Source organism: Coffea eugenioides, chromosome 11 (assembly GCF_003713205.1).
Source record: "Coffea eugenioides isolate CCC68of chromosome 11, Ceug_1.0, whole genome shotgun sequence".
Taxonomy (NCBI): Eukaryota; Viridiplantae; Streptophyta; class Magnoliopsida; order Gentianales; family Rubiaceae; genus Coffea; species Coffea eugenioides.
The window spans coordinates 39166881-39184104 of record NC_040045.1 but is presented as its reverse complement, the minus strand read 5'-3'; the positions used below and the strand labels follow the sequence as shown (position 1 = coordinate 39184104).

The 17224-nt window shown below is 35.0% G+C and overlaps 3 protein-coding genes across 3 annotated transcripts; 1 reads left to right on the top strand and 2 right to left on the bottom strand.

Annotated features, from left to right (window-relative positions):
• Window positions 1-112: 112 nt before the first annotated feature.
• On the bottom strand, window positions 113-1711 carry LOC113753858 (probable S-adenosylmethionine-dependent methyltransferase At5g38780). Its single transcript, XM_027298122.1, has 3 exons — window positions 1621-1711; window positions 757-1416; window positions 113-504 (listed from the first exon to the last, which is right to left on the bottom strand). Exons 1-3 carry the CDS (start codon window positions 1687-1689, stop codon window positions 157-159), a joined length of 1077 nt encoding a protein of 358 aa, XP_027153923.1. The 5' UTR covers window positions 1690-1711; the 3' UTR covers window positions 113-156.
• Window positions 1712-3483: 1772 nt separating this feature from the next.
• On the bottom strand, window positions 3484-10966 carry LOC113753375 (tetratricopeptide repeat protein 5-like). Its single transcript, XM_027297512.1, has 13 exons — window positions 10731-10966; window positions 10519-10628; window positions 10279-10389; window positions 10105-10162; window positions 8986-9075; window positions 8121-8215; window positions 7969-8022; window positions 6355-6492; window positions 5216-5273; window positions 4934-5048; window positions 4714-4783; window positions 4099-4170; window positions 3484-3900 (listed from the first exon to the last, which is right to left on the bottom strand). The coding sequence occupies exons 1-13, from the start codon at window positions 10903-10905 to the stop codon at window positions 3784-3786; spliced, it is 1263 nt and encodes a 420-aa protein (XP_027153313.1). The 5' UTR covers window positions 10906-10966; the 3' UTR covers window positions 3484-3783.
• A 1340-nt stretch (window positions 10967-12306) lies between these two features.
• On the top strand, window positions 12307-14478 carry LOC113752538 (GDSL esterase/lipase 6). Its single transcript, XM_027296653.1, has 4 exons — window positions 12307-12532; window positions 12933-13078; window positions 13175-13640; window positions 14227-14478. Exons 1-4 carry the CDS (start codon window positions 12307-12309, stop codon window positions 14472-14474), a joined length of 1086 nt encoding a protein of 361 aa, XP_027152454.1. The 3' UTR covers window positions 14475-14478.
• The last annotated feature ends 2746 nt before the right edge of the window (window positions 14479-17224 follow it).

Sequence of the window (17224 nt, the reverse complement as noted above, 5' to 3'; positions counted from 1 at the left end):
ATGATAAAACTAAATTGCAGCACATGTAGTACGGGACATATTAAACTTCTACTTGCCAAAAAAAAAAAAAAATTTTTTTTTATGGCTTTAGACATTTAACTCTCATTTGCACATTTTATTAAAAATGGTACTGCTAACTGCTAAATATTAACTTATTCATGTTCTCATTTTTCGCCTTAGCAGAACAAAAATCACGATCAGATCTTGATTTTCTGGATCAAAGAAAAAAGAAGAGTCTGCAACTTTTCGTCCATACAGTTCAAACAATTCATCCACGATTCCACTTCCAAAATGCTTCTCCAAAACTCCTTGTAAGACAGCTCTCAGGTACAAAACATTTGCAGTACGGTTGGGAAAAAGCACTTGCTTTCCTGGAATGTTTAGTATCTCCATTCTCTGGACGTCCATATTTTCATTTGCCTTCAGCAGTGCCTTTAGCTCATTGGGAAATGTGAAATATACTGGCAAGTTGAACATATGCACTTTCACTTCGTCCACTACTCCCTGCAATGGATACAGTAAGTAGTTAGATTTTCTTTTTCTTTTTTTTTTTGACGAGTCGAAAAAATTATATATATATATATATATATATATATATATATGTTGGAAGGTAAAAAAAAATAAAAATAAAAGAATGAGAAAAAAAAAAATATATATATATATATATATAATTATATGTCTTTACTAGTCTTCCACCCAAATTTCAACTTCTGATTTCGCCAGTGTCTAAAACTAACTAGAATGCTAAAATCTCACCTTCTTAGCCAAGTCCATCAAGCAAGATCCTAGAACTTCACATTCTACCTCTGTGATTGTACTGGTATGAGATTCACGAATAGCATCAGGAGCAGCAGGTATAAGAAGTGCCATCAGGCCTCCATCCACGAGCTCATGTGCCCTTGCATTCAGGAATGAGTCCAAGTCCTTGGCAAATTGAGATGCATAGGCATCAAGAACTTCCCTTTTGGCACCGCCATGGTGAATCTTTCCTTTGTTCCATGCAGGAGACGTATTGTCTGTAACCTCTTTTGGCACCTTTGAAAGCCAGTGAAGCGAGTAAGATGAATAAGCAAAATGAAGGCTCGCCTTTGGGAACATGACACTGTGAAAAGAACCAGGCACTCCAGCTGCACAGTAGTGTCTTTCTGGCGGAAGTGAAGCAAAAAGTGTGTTAAAATCATTAGATGCAAGGTCATTAAAGAAGACTTGAAATTCAGGTGTTAGTCCCTCTTTTTTGAATTTGTCCTCCAAGGCTTCAATGATGATTTGCATTGCCACAAATGTATTTGGTCCTGTGGAGCAGCCAAAATCTGCTATGCAAAATGGATCCATAGAGGTTGAAGAAAGTTGTTTAATGTCTAGCTTTTTGTCAATTTCTTCTCTGATAATTTCTTTTGCAACTTCTGTTGCTCCTCTCTGCAACCATAAGGGGCAAAAAAAATAAATAATAGATGAGCTTTAGGACACAAGCCTTATATTACAAACCTTAAAGACTCGTCGAATGATCATTGTACCATATGCAGTGTCTATTATTTTACTGGCCTAAAGCTTGAAATTCCTTTGTCTTTAAATTAATTGAATACAAATCTGTAAAAACCCAAAAAAAAAAAAAAAAACTACCTGATAGGATGAGTTTTGGGCATAGCTTTGAGGTCCATTTCCTCCATTCATGGCACAAAGCACACGCATTTAATCTCACTATATCTCTTCCCTTGTCATGTCTTGGTTTCCCTGCCCAAAAGGATGGAGTGATTTATACTAGCTGGCCATTTTCAGATAAGTGTTTGTATTTTGGCCATTTCCGGATAGCATTACGACAATTGTAATAGTTAGCAGCCACAAAAAGGGCGCCGGGTCCTGGCCGCAGGGGATTAATCAGGCCCCGTAAGGATTGATCCGGATTGACCCGGACACCCCTGTGTCAAAAAAAAAAAAAAAAAAAAAAAAAGCAACCACAAAAATGGCAAGCCAATCAGTCGGTAGACCACCCCACAAAGTTGTACTAGTTTTTCTGTGACCCAATATAACTTACTGTAGAGGTATCGTTCAGGGCCAAATCACTAAAATTAATGTCATGAGAATTATAATAAGTGGGCCGTGTTCTTTTTCATGAAATATTTTCTATTAAAATTGTTTGACATGTATAAGCTCTTCACTTAAGTTGATCAACATCAAGTTTTTTTTTTTGGTCAATTTCTTTGTTGATAATTTATTTTTCAACGTCTATTGCTCCTTCCTGCAACCCAAAAAGTAGAAGAAATATACACCGATTTTGAATAAAAAATATTCTATTTGTAATCTCTCCCACCTTATCATTCAACCAAAGTTTCCCTCAATCTCAGATCTGCACACCTTAAGGCACGTCTAATGAGCTTTATCTGCAATACCTCTAAACGATTCTAGTCTAACAAAGGCTTGAAACAATAGTGGCCTTAGCATTAAAATCTTTTGTCAATTAAACTAAGTGAATATAAATAGAAAAAAAATACATTTTCCCAGAAAAGTTAAAGTGAAAAAGACCCACAAAAGAAAACTTGCTATCTGATAGGATGAGTTTTGGGCGTAGCTTTGAGGTCCATCTCCTCCCTTCATGGCACATGCTTCAGACATTTTCCCTATCTATCCATCTATCTCTCTTTCCTTATCATGGCTTAGTACAGTCGATTTATTTTAAGTCCTTTTGATGACAGGCATTATTATAATGAAGAATCAGCATTCTTAATAAGAAACTAAAGCAGATACACCAAACAACCCCGTGAAGATCGTGTCAAACGTATGTTTCAATCACTCGGGTTGTTTTTTTTTTTTTTTTTAATGTTTTGGTGAAAAAGACGTCACATGCATGCATACACCGCAGAGGTCCTAATTAATAATATAGTTTGTCACGTAATAACTTATTAATTTCTTCCTCAAATAACAAGAAGCCCCAAAATGAGTTGTGAAGATGTGAAGCCGTGGTGTACTATTAGAAAACTCTCACTTATACTTCTTCTGCTAAATCATCCAACCCATCCCTCCCCAGCTCTATCGACTTACTATTTACATACCATATAGTTTTCCACCTTCTTTTACTGCCTACTTTTAATGGACGAGATTAAATTTTTTATTTAGAAATGACAACAACTATAGTCATGGATAGAGGACCTAACTCGGTTATGTGAGACTAGAAAAAGGCCCATCTAGATCGGACTGAATTTTTTGAATTGGAAGGTGTGGGAGTTTGGGCCTGCCCAAAGAGTCATAGTGGCCAATTGGAAGACTTTCCAACAAATGGAATGCGATGGAAAAATCAATTTGAATGGGGGGCTTTTGCTCACAAGCTCTGCTCTAAGTACAAATTAGCAATCAAATATGGTGAACTTTTTGCTCATTAAAACAAAAGATGCAAAATAAAAAAAAAGGAAGAAAATAGGGGAAAAAAACCTCTTTGCAGTTAAATATAAAAAGTTTTAAGGTAAAAAAAAAAATGCCACCTCTCCCCTATGCAATTTGTACATATTCATCATCAATAATCGCAGCACAGACCCTGCAATCATGAACCACTGGCCTCGCTTTCTTCCTTCATGTTCTCTCTTTACCACTTTCCTTTGGTTCATGTCATGGTTACAAATTCAAGGACTCAAAACGGATACAAGAGAGAAGAATTCATGATGTTACATGCGCAAATTTCTTTACTCTGTGCTGCAGTTCTATATACAAAAGACACTTCGTTCGCGGCAGGATTATCTTGACTTCCACTATAAATCACACATGTAACGTCCACAACAATAATGAAAAGCAATCTCAAGGCTTATGTTGTGCATAGATCGATGCTCGAACTGCATGGCTATGAGACAAAGCTTTTCCATTAACAAGCATTTGCTCCAAGAAGTCTACACGTACTGATTTGAACTGGTAGACCTGATACAAAATCAACCATACAAATGGTAATTATTTTATACGACCAACTTTACTAGCTACTGAGACAATATCATTATTGATGATATTAGCAGAATCAGTCTTTTCATTGCTGTAGAAAGGAAACGTGAATGTTTTTCCAAAATCAAATGATGATGAGAAATGGATTGATTTTGATGACAAAAAGTGTCAAGAGCACACCTTTCCATTCCAAGAGAAATCAACATTATGGAAATAGGGACTCAGCAGTATGATCTGGTCTCCTTCTTTAACCTGCAATGAACATATCATTAGATGAATATGGGATCATGTGAAACAAGGAGAGCATGGCTGGAAACTTTCCATCCTACACGTGAGTGAGAGACACAGACAGAGACAGAATGGGGAGGGGGAGTTTCTTTAATAACTTCAGAGGGTTAACTTCATTGGCCTGCAGGTGAGTCATAATCAACCACATGGTGAAAGGGAAAACTAGCAAGGACAATGCATTCTTGGTTGTAAGCATCCCTAATTTGTTTTGAATAAACATAATTCATGGATTAAAATCTGTGACAATATTTCCTATAACTTTAAGAGAGACCACAGAGGGAATGAATCAAGTAGAGCCATCCTTTTTTCTTGTCTACCCCTTTCAACTCAAACCACAAGCCAAAGAAAATTAAACAAACAAAGAAATTAAGGCTGTTCGGGAAATTTAGAAACATTATTCACATGACAAATTATTAGGCTTCTTTCGGTAGGGAAAAATGTAACTCAAGTGAAATATCAACTTTTTCCTTTATAAAGATGCTTTCATCATTGCCAGGCAAAACTTACCACATCATCACGTATCCCATAGACTGATAACACATAGCATATTTGATTTGCATCACACAGCAAATAGTATCTGCAATATCATACGTCTCAGAAACGGAAAAAAAAAAATGGCATGCTTTTGAACGTAAACATGTGGATGGTGCAATTCAAAGCGAAACTATGTGGCAACTCAACTGTTATGCAAAATAGTTGGAGAGAAGTAAACTAGCGAAGTACTCACAATGGAGCCACGTTTTGGTGTTTAACAAAGTATAGAACCTTTCCCACGACGGCAACCCCTTTATTTAAACCTTCTGCTAGACGATCCACACTGACTTGAATATATGAAGGATTTACTACAGATAGGAAAATAAAAAAAATTAACATGGATTAATCACAGGAGACAACAAATGATTGAAATTGCATGTATCAGGTTGCAACTTCAAGCATGTTCTGTCATCACGTAAACATGTTGAACAAACATTTTTTTCAGGACATGTGTAGAATCAGTAGTCTGGCATACCATTTACAGTGGAAAGTGATGACGCCAATGAAGCAAGTCGCTTAGCCTTAGTTTGTCCCTATAAAACAAAAACATATTAGAATTGGAAATGTCTGCATGCCTCAAAATGCAATGCTCAGCTATCTGTTCTAATAGAGCATAAAAATGAACAAACCACAGTTACATTGTTATCATTTTGAGCGTCACAAATAATATTTAGAATTCATGCCAAATGCTTAGATCAACAAGAATTATAATCATAAATAAAAATGACTGTCAAACCTGACGGTGGTGTGATTGATCAAATTGTTTACTGTGTGCTCTGGTCCTATAGGCTAAGCCTACTATTTGGCCCTTACCAAGTTTGCCCCTTGTAGGGGAAATGAGCATTCTGGAACAACCAGATTACACTACGATCCACCCTAGGTATATTGCGGATATAAAATTTTCCCAGAAAGTAGTCAAAGATGGATTTCTTAAGATAGTAATGCTTAACTTCAAACACAAACCATGCTCCAACTAGCGTCTGCTAAATCCAGCCCCTACTCTTCTCTGTATATAAACATATCCATCTTATTTATTGGTGGCACTAGCTTTGTTCAAATCTACATACAGGTATTCTTGTTCTGACCCATGTACCCAGTTGAACTTGATAATTCACTTGCGCAGTATGCATGTGGGATATAAAGAGAGAAAAAGTAGCAATTATCAGCACGACAAAATACTTCCAATTTCATGGTGCAAAGACTCCACGTTCTATTCTACTAAACAAGCATATTTATAATCGCTGAATGGAACTAATTGCAAGAAACGAACACTAGAATTTTCGTTATTAATCTATCCACATTTGACATTACTGGCTAGATACGTTACCATCATTATGATCAAGCTCCTTCGGAATCAATACTATCATCAACTGATAATTTAGACTTCTTTCCACAACTAATTTTTGATCAACTCAAAGCTTAATCATTTTGAGCAGATTTTAATTTCTTCCTTAGCTTCTAAAATTTTCTTCTTCTTTTCACTCATCAGGAAATTGTAAAATATTTAAATACAAGCAAACCAACAGTGTTATAAGCAAGAGGAAATGAGGTTTATTTGAGCAGCATCAATGTGGTCCAAATATTTATTATACCTCATGGAGACAAACAACTAACCTTTAGCAAACTCTCCAATTTGTCGAGAAGATGAACTATCTTCTCAACTTCCTCCATGGCATTTAAGCCAGGATCCTTCAAGGCAGCCGCTTCAAATCCAGTAAGGGCTCTCTCATAGTTCTCTAAATATTTGTTCACCTGAACGAATAATTCTCAGCCATGTCAAACACTGATTCCTTCTTAGCATCTACATTATAAAGAAGCAAAGCAGATGCAAGTAATGAATTCAAATGCATTTTACAATGAAAGAATACAGAATCGAATTTTACAAGCATACAAAAGCAGAGTGAAGAATAGATTCAGTTTAACTAGACCCAGTGGAAGTTCAAACACGTTCCACATCTGCAGATATTGTACACTGCCGGGGAAATTCATGAATGTAAAAGCAATTTTAACTTCAATAGAAGCCTCCTAACAAAATTTCATTTTAATTTTAACTGGTAAATTAAATGATAACAGAAAGAAATAAGTATTCACGGAATTTCATTCGAATGAAAATAATTTGTAAAAACATTAAACTTCTTGGTCAAAACAATTACAAGCTGAGGATATGAACAACAAAAACAGTTAAAAATATGCCAAACTGTTTTCTGATGAGATCTCCCAGTTATGTGTCTAGACATTGTTCAAGCCAAAAACTAAATGATTCTGGAATTAAAGTTAGCTGGAGTATGGACTAAAGCATGAGTTTTAAGAGTACATACTTGATACCACTGATGGCTGATCCTTGGTAAACAGAACTCAAGAATATGGTCAATATTGTGATTACATAGCCTTTTTTTACACAAAAAGGTATCAGAGGGCCAAAATTTGATCCAGAGGTTGTCTAAACTAGTAAAACTAAAGCTTTCCTCTCTGACTGTCAACTTCTAATTTTTTGTGAAACTGATGCATCTTCACTGGCTTTGTTCCATTACTTCAGTATTTTGTTTTCCTCTCTCCAAGACAGCTAGTTAGCTGACCATTAACATCATGGCTACTGCAGGTTAATACAAAAGCTCAAAACTTTGGTTTGTAACTTCCAAATGACATCCTTTTTGACTACCCAAAAATCGAATCACTAATTTTTTCCTTGCGTACTTCCAAAGTTACCCACAAATGAGGTCTTCAAAGGAGCAAAACTGACCACATGGGACCCCAAAGGAATCTTACTATTGCACAAGATGCAAATAACAATCAACTTTGGGGTTCGTCACTCCGCGTGTTATAACCTCTCCAAGAATCAAAAGTTTCATCTCATCAAAGCTTGAAATCACACCCACTACAAACATTTTCGGAACTTAAAAGACATAGATGACTTAAAAATGACAATGTTTTGGGCAAAGCTGGAATAAGATCTCGAAACCAAGCAAGATGAGCTACCTTACACAAAAACATGGAATTTTGAAAAGCATCTTTAATGCTAATACAAAGCGAGTACTACTTTCTGTCCTCCGCATAATTTATGAAACTTGTCAGTTAAAGTTTGAGAATCACAGCTATAATTATTCATTCAATTAGGTCCTGTGTGTAACTTTTATAGATTATCATAAAAAAAAAAAAGCTAGAAAGCACAAAAAGAATCACACAAACTTAAAGAAAAGCAAAGATTTAAAGTGTTGAACAAATACTTACAGTAGCACAATTGAAATACAGGTCTGGACTGGATTTCATTGTCTCATCTCTCTCCTGATATGCAGAATGGAAATATTTTACAGGCTTAATAACAATTCAGAGGGTAGAAATACATCACGCGGAGGATGTACAAGTTATTATCTCATACATACAGCATTTTGATATGCTTTCAGTGACTGCAGAAGTTTACTGTGATCCCATGCTCCGGTAACAAAAAAAGAGGTTAGGCATGCATTCCCTAGGTTATCTGCCAAAGATGAAAACATGAAACAATATATGTAACTATTAGCCATAGAACTGCTGTATGCTCAAAATGTCTGGTAGATAGGCATAATTATTCTTGGTCTCTCAACAACAAGGTACCCATAATCCTGAAATAAAAGGAAATCTATCAGTACCATGTGTTTCTAGCTTTTACCATCTTAAGTCTCCCTTTTCTTTTTAGTTCTACTTTTTAAGGGTTGGTAAGTGAGAACAATGAGTATGTTGATTACACCCACAGCATGTCTTAGAGACTCTTCAAGAATGTATCAAGTCTCCTGTCAACATCAGACAATAATATTGCATATGACTTGAATAAGCATAAAAAGGGCCATCTTGTATATCAAATGTCAACATTATCAAGCACAAAGCATATTAAACACACGATAGATGGACAGGAATTGAAGGGTTAAAGTTATCATTATGCAAAATCTCAGCATTAGAAGTTGGTAATACTCTCCCATGTCTCCAGATCTTTGCTTCAGATGAAGGCTGAATCAACACTTTTCAGTCCTAACCATTCACTGATGCCAGAGTCCACACAAGCATGCATGTTGATTTGGAATGTTAAGTGAGAAGACAAGGACTACTCTAGTTGTCAGTAGGCAGGTTTTACAGCTAACATTCAGTTTCACAAACAAATGCTCAAACTAAAGCATGCGCTCTGCCAAGCAATGCGAATACCCTACACCAGATCTTTAACTAATAAATTAGAAAAGGAAGTACAGAAGAATTTGACTTATAATAGAAACTCACACCAGGAATTTCCATCCCTGACATCAAGAGCAATAGCTTCCCTTGCATGTTTAATGCTCTCTTCAACAATTTCTGCCTGTTTTTCAGCACCTGGAAAGTGGATAATGAATCTGATGAGCAGAATAGCACAAGAAGTCATCAGCTAAATTCAACTCTAGTATTTTTACGAATTGTAAGCAGGGATACATATGAGCAGCAAAGAGTATCAGGAAAAAGTGGAGTTGTGTTGTCAATAAGGCTTGTATGGTGAAATTTGGATAAAGACATGGAGATGTCAGAGTTGAAACTGCCATTAGGATATTTAAAGTTGTTACTCTTTTTCAGTCTATTTGAATAGAGGCATCATAACATATCTAGTTCTTCTATGAGTAACAGCTGTGTAACAGTATAGATAAAAATTATCTCCTCATATTAAAGTTATTAAAGCATATCCATGATAATCCTCGATGAAAAGGCCACAATGGATTTACAGAGAATCAGAATAAACTACCAGAGAAGTGCGGAACTTGAAGCTTCAACCATCTAAGATCATATCACTGCAGGAGGTCCAGAGAATATTTTCTGCTGTGTAGTGGACCAAAGCAGCAAAGAAGCTTGAACATGCCATGGTGTTTCAACCCTCTTTTTTTTTACTCTTCCCCAAAATCGAAAAGGCAATACGTGATAAATGATTTGATCAGTGTTACGTTTAGCTGGGCAAAGATATCTATTGTGACAAAAGATATAGGAAATTTAGCAGTCAAAGTCTCAAAGAGAACAGTTATTCATCGAGGTCACAGTGCAACAAAGCCAGAACCAACATATGAGTCACGCTCCATGACTAAGGATATCTGGCTAGCCACATTTCCCTAATCGCTTGGATAAGCTCAAAATTTTCAAAAACCATGATAACCTACCTCAAGTAATACTCAAAATCTTACTACGCTAGATTCTAAAGTAAGGATCTCTGACTTTCAACAGCTATAAATTCACATTTACAATTTGGCACGTCCTTCAGCTTCACCATACTATTACTCCAGTCATTCATTCATGGATTCCCCCATCTCTCAAAGGAAGACAGTCAAAGAATGAGCAAAATTACATGGAAAAGAACTAGAGCAATATCCATAAAATTCTTGCCTTGAGCCATTTTCCTTTCGAGCATAGATAATTGACAGAGTATCCTTTTGTTGGGGCCCTGGACAGAAACAACATCAGTCTCATATCATCAACTAGCTAACTTACATCACTGCATGACTTAACATACTACTAATAAAATGAACAAAGTTTTCAAAGAATAAAACAAGAAATGACCTTGCTTAAAGCAAGCATAAAACAATTCTTAGCCGCAGATAAATCTCCCTTCTTCCAAATACAGTTGCCTAAACTCAACCATGCATCTCCAAGAGATGGATTCAACTTAACCTTTAGCACCAAAAATAGTTAAAATTAAAAAAAAACCATCAATTTCAGCAAAATCAAACAATTCAATTAAAAATAGACAAAAATAGAAACAAAGACCCATTTGATACAAATCAATTCTTTTATACTCACTGCTTTTGAGAGATGATCCTCAGCATCTTTCCTATAATCAGAGAAGACATCCAATACTTTCCCTTTCAAGTACTCGTACATTGCACGTTGAATTGGCAATTTCCTGTTTTCTGCACATCAATCCAGAAAGGAAAATCTCTTAAACCCAATAACAAAAATGAAACTTTTTTACTAATTTGCTAAATTTGTAATGCACAAGTACATGTTTCTACCTGGAGGAATGGAATTGAGGGTTTGCAGGACAAGATCTGATTCAGCTTGCAATTTGGATATTTTGTCATTTGGGTCCGCAGGAAAGTAGGTGTCCCGAATGTTATAGAGCTCATCAGCTGCTTTTGCTGCCTTTGCTAATAAATCTTCTTGGATTTCTTCTATTTCTCTGTTCATTTCACTGATTTCCGCGAAGAAATCAACTGCGATTTTTTCTTTTTTTTTGGGGGTCTGAGGCGGTCAATGCAGCAACCAGCAAGGGAGGAGGGAGCGCTAAAATTATGAATACAAGTTATACAACCTACGAAAGAATGGCTCAATTACGCTAAACACCTTGTAATTAAAGGGCAAGTTGCATTTGGCCCTATGAATCCATTATATTTGCAATTTGCTCCTGCCTCTAACTGTCAAATTGATAGTTAATTTTCATCCAAAAAGATGATAAAATTTTTCCATCCAAAAGTAATTTCTTCAGGCATAAGATGTCAATCTCCAGTTTCTACTGTGACCAAATTTACTTTTTGTGACTTGTATTTTGCATGATTAAAACTCCCACATAAGTAATAGTAATTACTCAAAGTGTCCTACCTGAATCAAGAATTTCTTGTAGTATTTAGACAGCAACTAAGTAATAAGTATTCTATCATAAGTAGACTTGTATAATGTATATGCTGAAAAATGGCTTCTGATGAACTCGAAGCATGCCACTAATAATAAGTAATTATGATTATTAACAATTGGTTTGCCTCATCATTCTTTTACAAATTAGTTGTTTGCCCTTCTAGCTTGCATTGTTTTTCAGGATGTCCAAAACTTATGTAAATTTGAAGTCTTTTAGATGAGAAATAACTTGAGAGAACTCATTAATTATGACGCTTTCTACTTCATCATGAAAAAAAACAGGCCTTTACCACTTCCCCTCCTGTTTTTAGTTTCTCTTTTCCCATCCCAATTTTAAATAGAAAAGATTGTTGGACATTCCAAGAAAACAATGAGTACACATCTCTAAAATAAAAGGATCAAGGCAGCGAAATTTTGCATAAAATTTGTTTACTATCTACATATCAAGGAGCTCTCTTCATGTGTGCTTATATTCTTTTCTTGTTGGTCTCCATATAGTTATAGTCTCTGTTCATTTTGGGGAAAAGAAGACTTGCTTTTGCAATTTTAGTTAAACAAAAATTCAATAAGTTAGAAAAAAGGAAAACCATGGCTAAAGGGGATGTACAGGATTTTCAAAAGTAACGCAAATACAATTGAGAAAGTCAAATCTCTACTGGAAAAAAATTTTCCTTTGCAGCATGCATTTCATCTCAAGTTCACAACTTTAAATGCAAAAAACAGCAGATAAATGGAACTATTTTTGCAGAAAAAGACAAATTTTTCTGGTGGCAAGTAACAGTTTTGGCTAGCTGTTTTTGATCAGAAAGTGATGAATGATGATGCTCATCATGCATGGCCTGAGCTCGTGCTTTCCGTTTCATTTCATCACTCTCCTTGTTTTCTTCTCCTCTCTTTCTAGTCAGATAAATTCACACCACCCTTTTGCTCTAGCGCATATTATTCACATAAGCCCTGATGGAGAAAACCCTCATATTCTTTCTCCTCCTAAACTTTTTGTCATCTGTTTTAGGATACAAGGTATCATCAATCTACGTATTTGGAGACTCAATTTTTGATGCCGGAAACAATCACTATAACAAGTACTGTGCTGCTCAAGCTGATTTTCCACCTTATGGTTCAACTTTCTTTCACCGCCCTACTGGAAGATTCACCAATGGTAGAACAGTTGCAGATTTCTTATGTGAGTGTTTCTTTTGCCTTTCTTAAACTAATGCAGGCACAAAAGTCAGGATGGATTGTCCTATAAACTCTCAAATATATTGCAAATGTGCTTTTTTTAACCCTAATTTCTCATGATTTGGTTCTGACCTCTTATTATCTTATGGTGCAATGTTTCGAATCCTGATATAAGAGATTCATAAGAAACTATGCCAATTTGGAAAAAGAACAAAAAAAAAAAAAAAAAAAATTGTATAGCGCCTTGGTGCTAATTGTCATGAGTATAGGATGCCAAATATTACAAGTACAATAAAATAAATATAATATATATTTAGGGTATAAAGTGAAATTTATCTTAATATATATTACATTTGCTTTTCTTTTTTGTTCTGTTATTCTAAATTCATGCTTTCAAAATGCAGCTCAATTTCTTGGTCTCCCGTTACAAAAACCATTCCTCGAGGCACAGCTTGATATAATTAATGGAACTCTAAAGAATTATCCATCTAATGGCATCAATTTTGCTAGCGCTGGAAGCGGCGTTCTTTACACAACCAACAAAGATTTGGTAAGATAAGAATAAATATTCAAATCTGAACCAAATAATCAATTTTTAGATCTTCTTAGAATCAAATCATGACATTCTTATGTATTTCAACTCCAGAATGTTACATCACTCCAAACCCAACTGCAACAATTCAAGTCGCTGATAGACCAAAATCATCTAGACAAGAAAGTGGTGAAGCAGTCTCTGTTCTTCTTGGAATCAGGCTCAAATGATGCCTTTAACTACTTTTTTCCATTTGAAGCCCCAACTCTTAGCCCAGATGCTTATGTCCAAGAAATGTTAAAACAAGTTGGTAATTTTGTTGACCAAATTTATGAGCTTGGGGCACGCAAAATTGCCTTATTTTCACTAGGACCTGTTGGCTGTGTCCCAGCAAGGGCCCTTTTGCCTGGTGCACCAACTGATAAGTGCAATGGAAAGATGAACAAAATGGTCAAGAATTTCAACATGGGATTGGAAAATCTTGTTAAGGCCATTCCTAGCAAGTACCCTGGCGCAATTGCTGTTTATGGAGCGGTTTATAAGACTGTCCAACTTTTTCGAGACAATCCGAGCCAATACGGTAATCTTTTTCATATTTGTTTTTCACAAGTTTACTCGTCTGTTTGACCTAAAATGAAATGAAAAGAAAATGTGAAGGAAAGTTATAATTGTTACACATTTTCTCCTAAAAATTTTTGTGTCATATGTATAATCATTCTGGAGCATTTTTTTTCAAAGTCCTAGATTAGACTGGTTGGTTAATTAGGCCGTGAATCTCGTTAACTATGACTTTTTATCCTACTTGTGTTAGTGTAAAAAATGGTTTTATGGGCTTAAACCCTCCTTTTGACCCAAAATCAAAAATGGTTCTACGCAAGAATCAGCCAAACTTAGTCAATAACTATCTAAAAATTGGTATTAGTTGCCTCCCCACTACGGCACCACCCTTTCTCTTTACCTTTGATTCCATCTACTTTTTCATTTTTGGTTTTCTTGAATCCATTAAAATGTTGTCCATTTTTCTTTAGGGGTTCATGAGGAGTATGATTCTCTCCTTGTTAAGTTTTTCACTGCATATCGTCTCTCAAAACTTGTACTAACCTTTTTTTGCATAAAATTGGTTTCATGTGTATCATTACTGACCACTGATATTTGATATATAACAGGCTTCAATGATGTAACAAATGCATGTTGTGGTTATGGAACTCTTGGCGGAATGGTGCAATGTGGAAAAGAGGGTTACACAGTTTGTCCAGAGCCAGATCGAAACTTGTTCTGGGATTACTTCCACCCCTCTGAACGCACTTACAAACTCATTTCCAAGGCTTTGTGGAGTGGAGGCCGCACCAGCATTCGACCCATCAACTTGAAGACTCTAGCAAACATTACCCTTTCTGAGCAACAATATTCATAAGCAATTGATTGATTTTCCTACTCCTGCACTTGTTTATCCTTTTATAAAATTTCTCCTCCAACATGGTAGAAGTACTCAAATGTACATCATGTTGATGAGAAACAAGAATCATGTGTTTGAAATTATTATTTCCTTGGAGAGTAGGAATCCGCTTAGACTTAGTCTTTTAATCTAGACAAGGACTGCAAGAGAAATTATTATTTCCTGGGAAGGCAGTACTTAACACAGACCTAGTCAGTTATGGAGTTATGTCTAAATCTTCTAGAATTAGGATTAGAGGCTATATACTCGGAAAAGTTCAAGGCGAAGAATTGATCTTGGTAATAATCAAGCTTGTAGTTGAGTAAGTTTAATTACTTGGACTTCGAGGTACTTGAGTTTACTTAAATAGGTAATTAATGACGAATAATTTACTTAAATCAGGGCAAGAAGAAGATCAAGTTTGAGCACTCTGTTGTCACAATTTCCCTCACAGGGTTGGATGGGGTGGCTGTTGCAATCTTGGACACATTAATATTTTAATTAAGCTGATTAATTCACCAAACATAAAATGACATGTAACTAATTGACAATGGGCAGTTTTCCTTCCAAAAAAAAGTAGTTTCGATTTTGGCTCTACTAGACCAAACGCGTTTGGTTGTTTAAATTGTTTATTATCTAACTACTGAACCTTAAATTGTCAGTACGTGATACTTTAGTATACAAATAGACAAGGTTGAGATGTGGTCCTAATTAGGTCACAATAGACCAGCTCCCAATATCAAAAAAAGGGTTAATGAAAGTACTTTAGTACCAAATGGATTATGGGATTTGAGCATAAGCCGTTAGGTAAGCTTTAATCATGATAAAAAAAAAATTTGATATTAGTCAATTGGTTGGCTCATAAACGCATGGCACCCAGTTTTGTGCAATTGTTTAAGACAAAAGTCAATTTCACCAAAGAATTATATAAATAAGTCGGCATATTAACACAGAGTTTGGTGATAGCAAGATGACCTAAATTGCATACGAATGAAAATAATTAATTTGCAGTGTCACAGAATAAATTAATATTGATTTTTTTCTCAGTTAAAGAAATATTTATGTCATGTTGTTAACGTCAAATATTTATTCCGGATTTTGGATAATTCTTTGGGTTTTACCTATGTAACTGGTCAATGGCAAAAAAATTTTGTATTGCAAGTGTTAAAGATTCGGTCACCTACGCAGGTAGAACTACAGGGACACATTTACATGCCTAACTTAGTTCTGGCTACTATCATGTTACATAAATGTGTTTAGCTATGTCTGTTTAAAAAGAGTTTTTTTATTTTTTCCCTAATGGGGTACTTAATTTTTTTTAATATGAAATAACAAGATCATTTATTTCTTTTTGATAAACAAAATAATTTTATTCCATAAATCTGTACTAACGACGGACAATACATCGAACATACAATTGATAAAAACAATTTGAAAATTGACGGACGCAACAAATTTGGAAATTAAAAAAAGTAAAATAGTACTATGAAGATCCAAAAATCTTTCAACATCGGACGAATATCTTGGAGCCCAAATTTGTGCATGTCGTCAATTGTCAAATCCAATGTAAAACTCTTTCAAACTAAAAGAAAAAAAAATCCAACAGAATAAATTTGCGAATTTCTAGGTCTCCAAAAAACACATCTAAGAAATTGCAGATCTAACAAGATAAATAACTAAAAATAAAGAAAACTCCTCACAAGAAAATTTTAAGAGAGAAAAAAATTCTCATTAGAACAATTTAATAAAAATGAAACTCTCGTTAGAAAGTCCTAATAAAGGGAAAACTCTTGTTAGGAACCCCTAAAAGAGACTTTTAATCCTTGCAAATATTGATAACTGATAAGCAGATGCTGTCGTCTTCTTCAAATTTTGGAGAAGAACTGCTGCATCAATCCTTATCTACTCATGGACTTGTTGATCATTCTCATTTCATATATTTCTCTTCCAACATGTTGCTGTTAGAATTTATATGTGAAACTCGATGAGATGCATAAATTCATATTTGAAGTTATTTCCTATGATCTCTACATGGAGAGTAGGATTCCACTTTGTATAATCTAGGTGAACAACACAATTTCTTTTCTTTCTTTCGTTCTTCTTTTAACTTGTAGTCACCAACAATTTTTTTTTTTTTTTTTTTGGTTGAGGGAACTGTGGTGTACACAACTCTTTAAGCTCTTACAAAATAAGAGTTGTGTCTAAAGATGATAGGATTTAAGGTTACTTAGATATTTATAAATTTGATCGAGCATTCATCTTGACTCAGTTTACTTCTATATGAGTTGAAGCGTTCTTTTACTTGAACAGGTGATAATTTACGTACAGATTTGGCTTACAACCGGAATTGCGCAATTTATGGATTTATTTTGCAAACCGTAGACTATTACCTAAATTCATGTTTGGATAATTTCTGTTCATGTGACTATTTCAGAACTACCTTCTTGATGTTGAGATAAATTTATATTTGTGACTGAGTACGTATTTTCTAGAAGGATTTGTTTAGGCATAAAAACTATTTTTTTTTTTATATGAACTATACTTATATCTTCAATTGTTTAACAAAAAGGGGCATGGACCCTTACCTACCAATGCATATCATCTAGTCTGAAGTTCCTAAGATTACAAGGTGATAAATAATAAGTTGTCAAAATGTCCTAAGAACACGTTCTAATTGTGTCGTGTTTATTTTTAATTTGCCTTTTCTAGAACATACAAGCTACAACGTA

Bases quoted from the DNA above. Each gene is read 5' to 3' on its own strand.
- LOC113753375 (XM_027297512.1), bottom strand. From the start codon at position 10,905: ATGAACAGAGAAATAGAAGAAATCCAAGAAGATTTATTAGCAAAGGCA. The intron at 6,493-7,968 runs GTAAGTATTTGT...TTATTCGTTCAG, and splicing joins TGTATTTCAATTGTGCTACT to GTGAACAAATATTTAGAGAA. The intron at 4,171-4,713 runs GTAAGTTTTGCC...TGTTCATTGCAG, and splicing joins ATGGGATACGTGATGATGTG to GTTAAAGAAGGAGACCAGAT.
- LOC113752538 (XM_027296653.1), top strand. From the start codon at position 12,307: ATGGAGAAAACCCTCATATTCTTTCTCCTCCTAAACTTTTTGTCATCT. The intron at 12,533-12,932 runs GTGAGTGTTTCT...TTCAAAATGCAG, and splicing joins AACAGTTGCAGATTTCTTAT to CTCAATTTCTTGGTCTCCCG. The intron at 13,079-13,174 runs GTAAGATAAGAA...TTTCAACTCCAG, and splicing joins ACACAACCAACAAAGATTTG to AATGTTACATCACTCCAAAC.
- LOC113753858 (XM_027298122.1), bottom strand. From the start codon at position 1,689: ATGCGTGTGCTTTGTGCCATGAATGGAGGAAATGGACCTCAAAGCTAT. The intron at 1,417-1,620 runs GTAGTTTTTTTT...TTATGGTTGCAG, and splicing joins CCCAAAACTCATCCTATCAG to AGAGGAGCAACAGAAGTTGC. The intron at 505-756 runs GTGAGATTTTAG...TATCCATTGCAG, and splicing joins TGATGGACTTGGCTAAGAAG to GGAGTAGTGGACGAAGTGAA.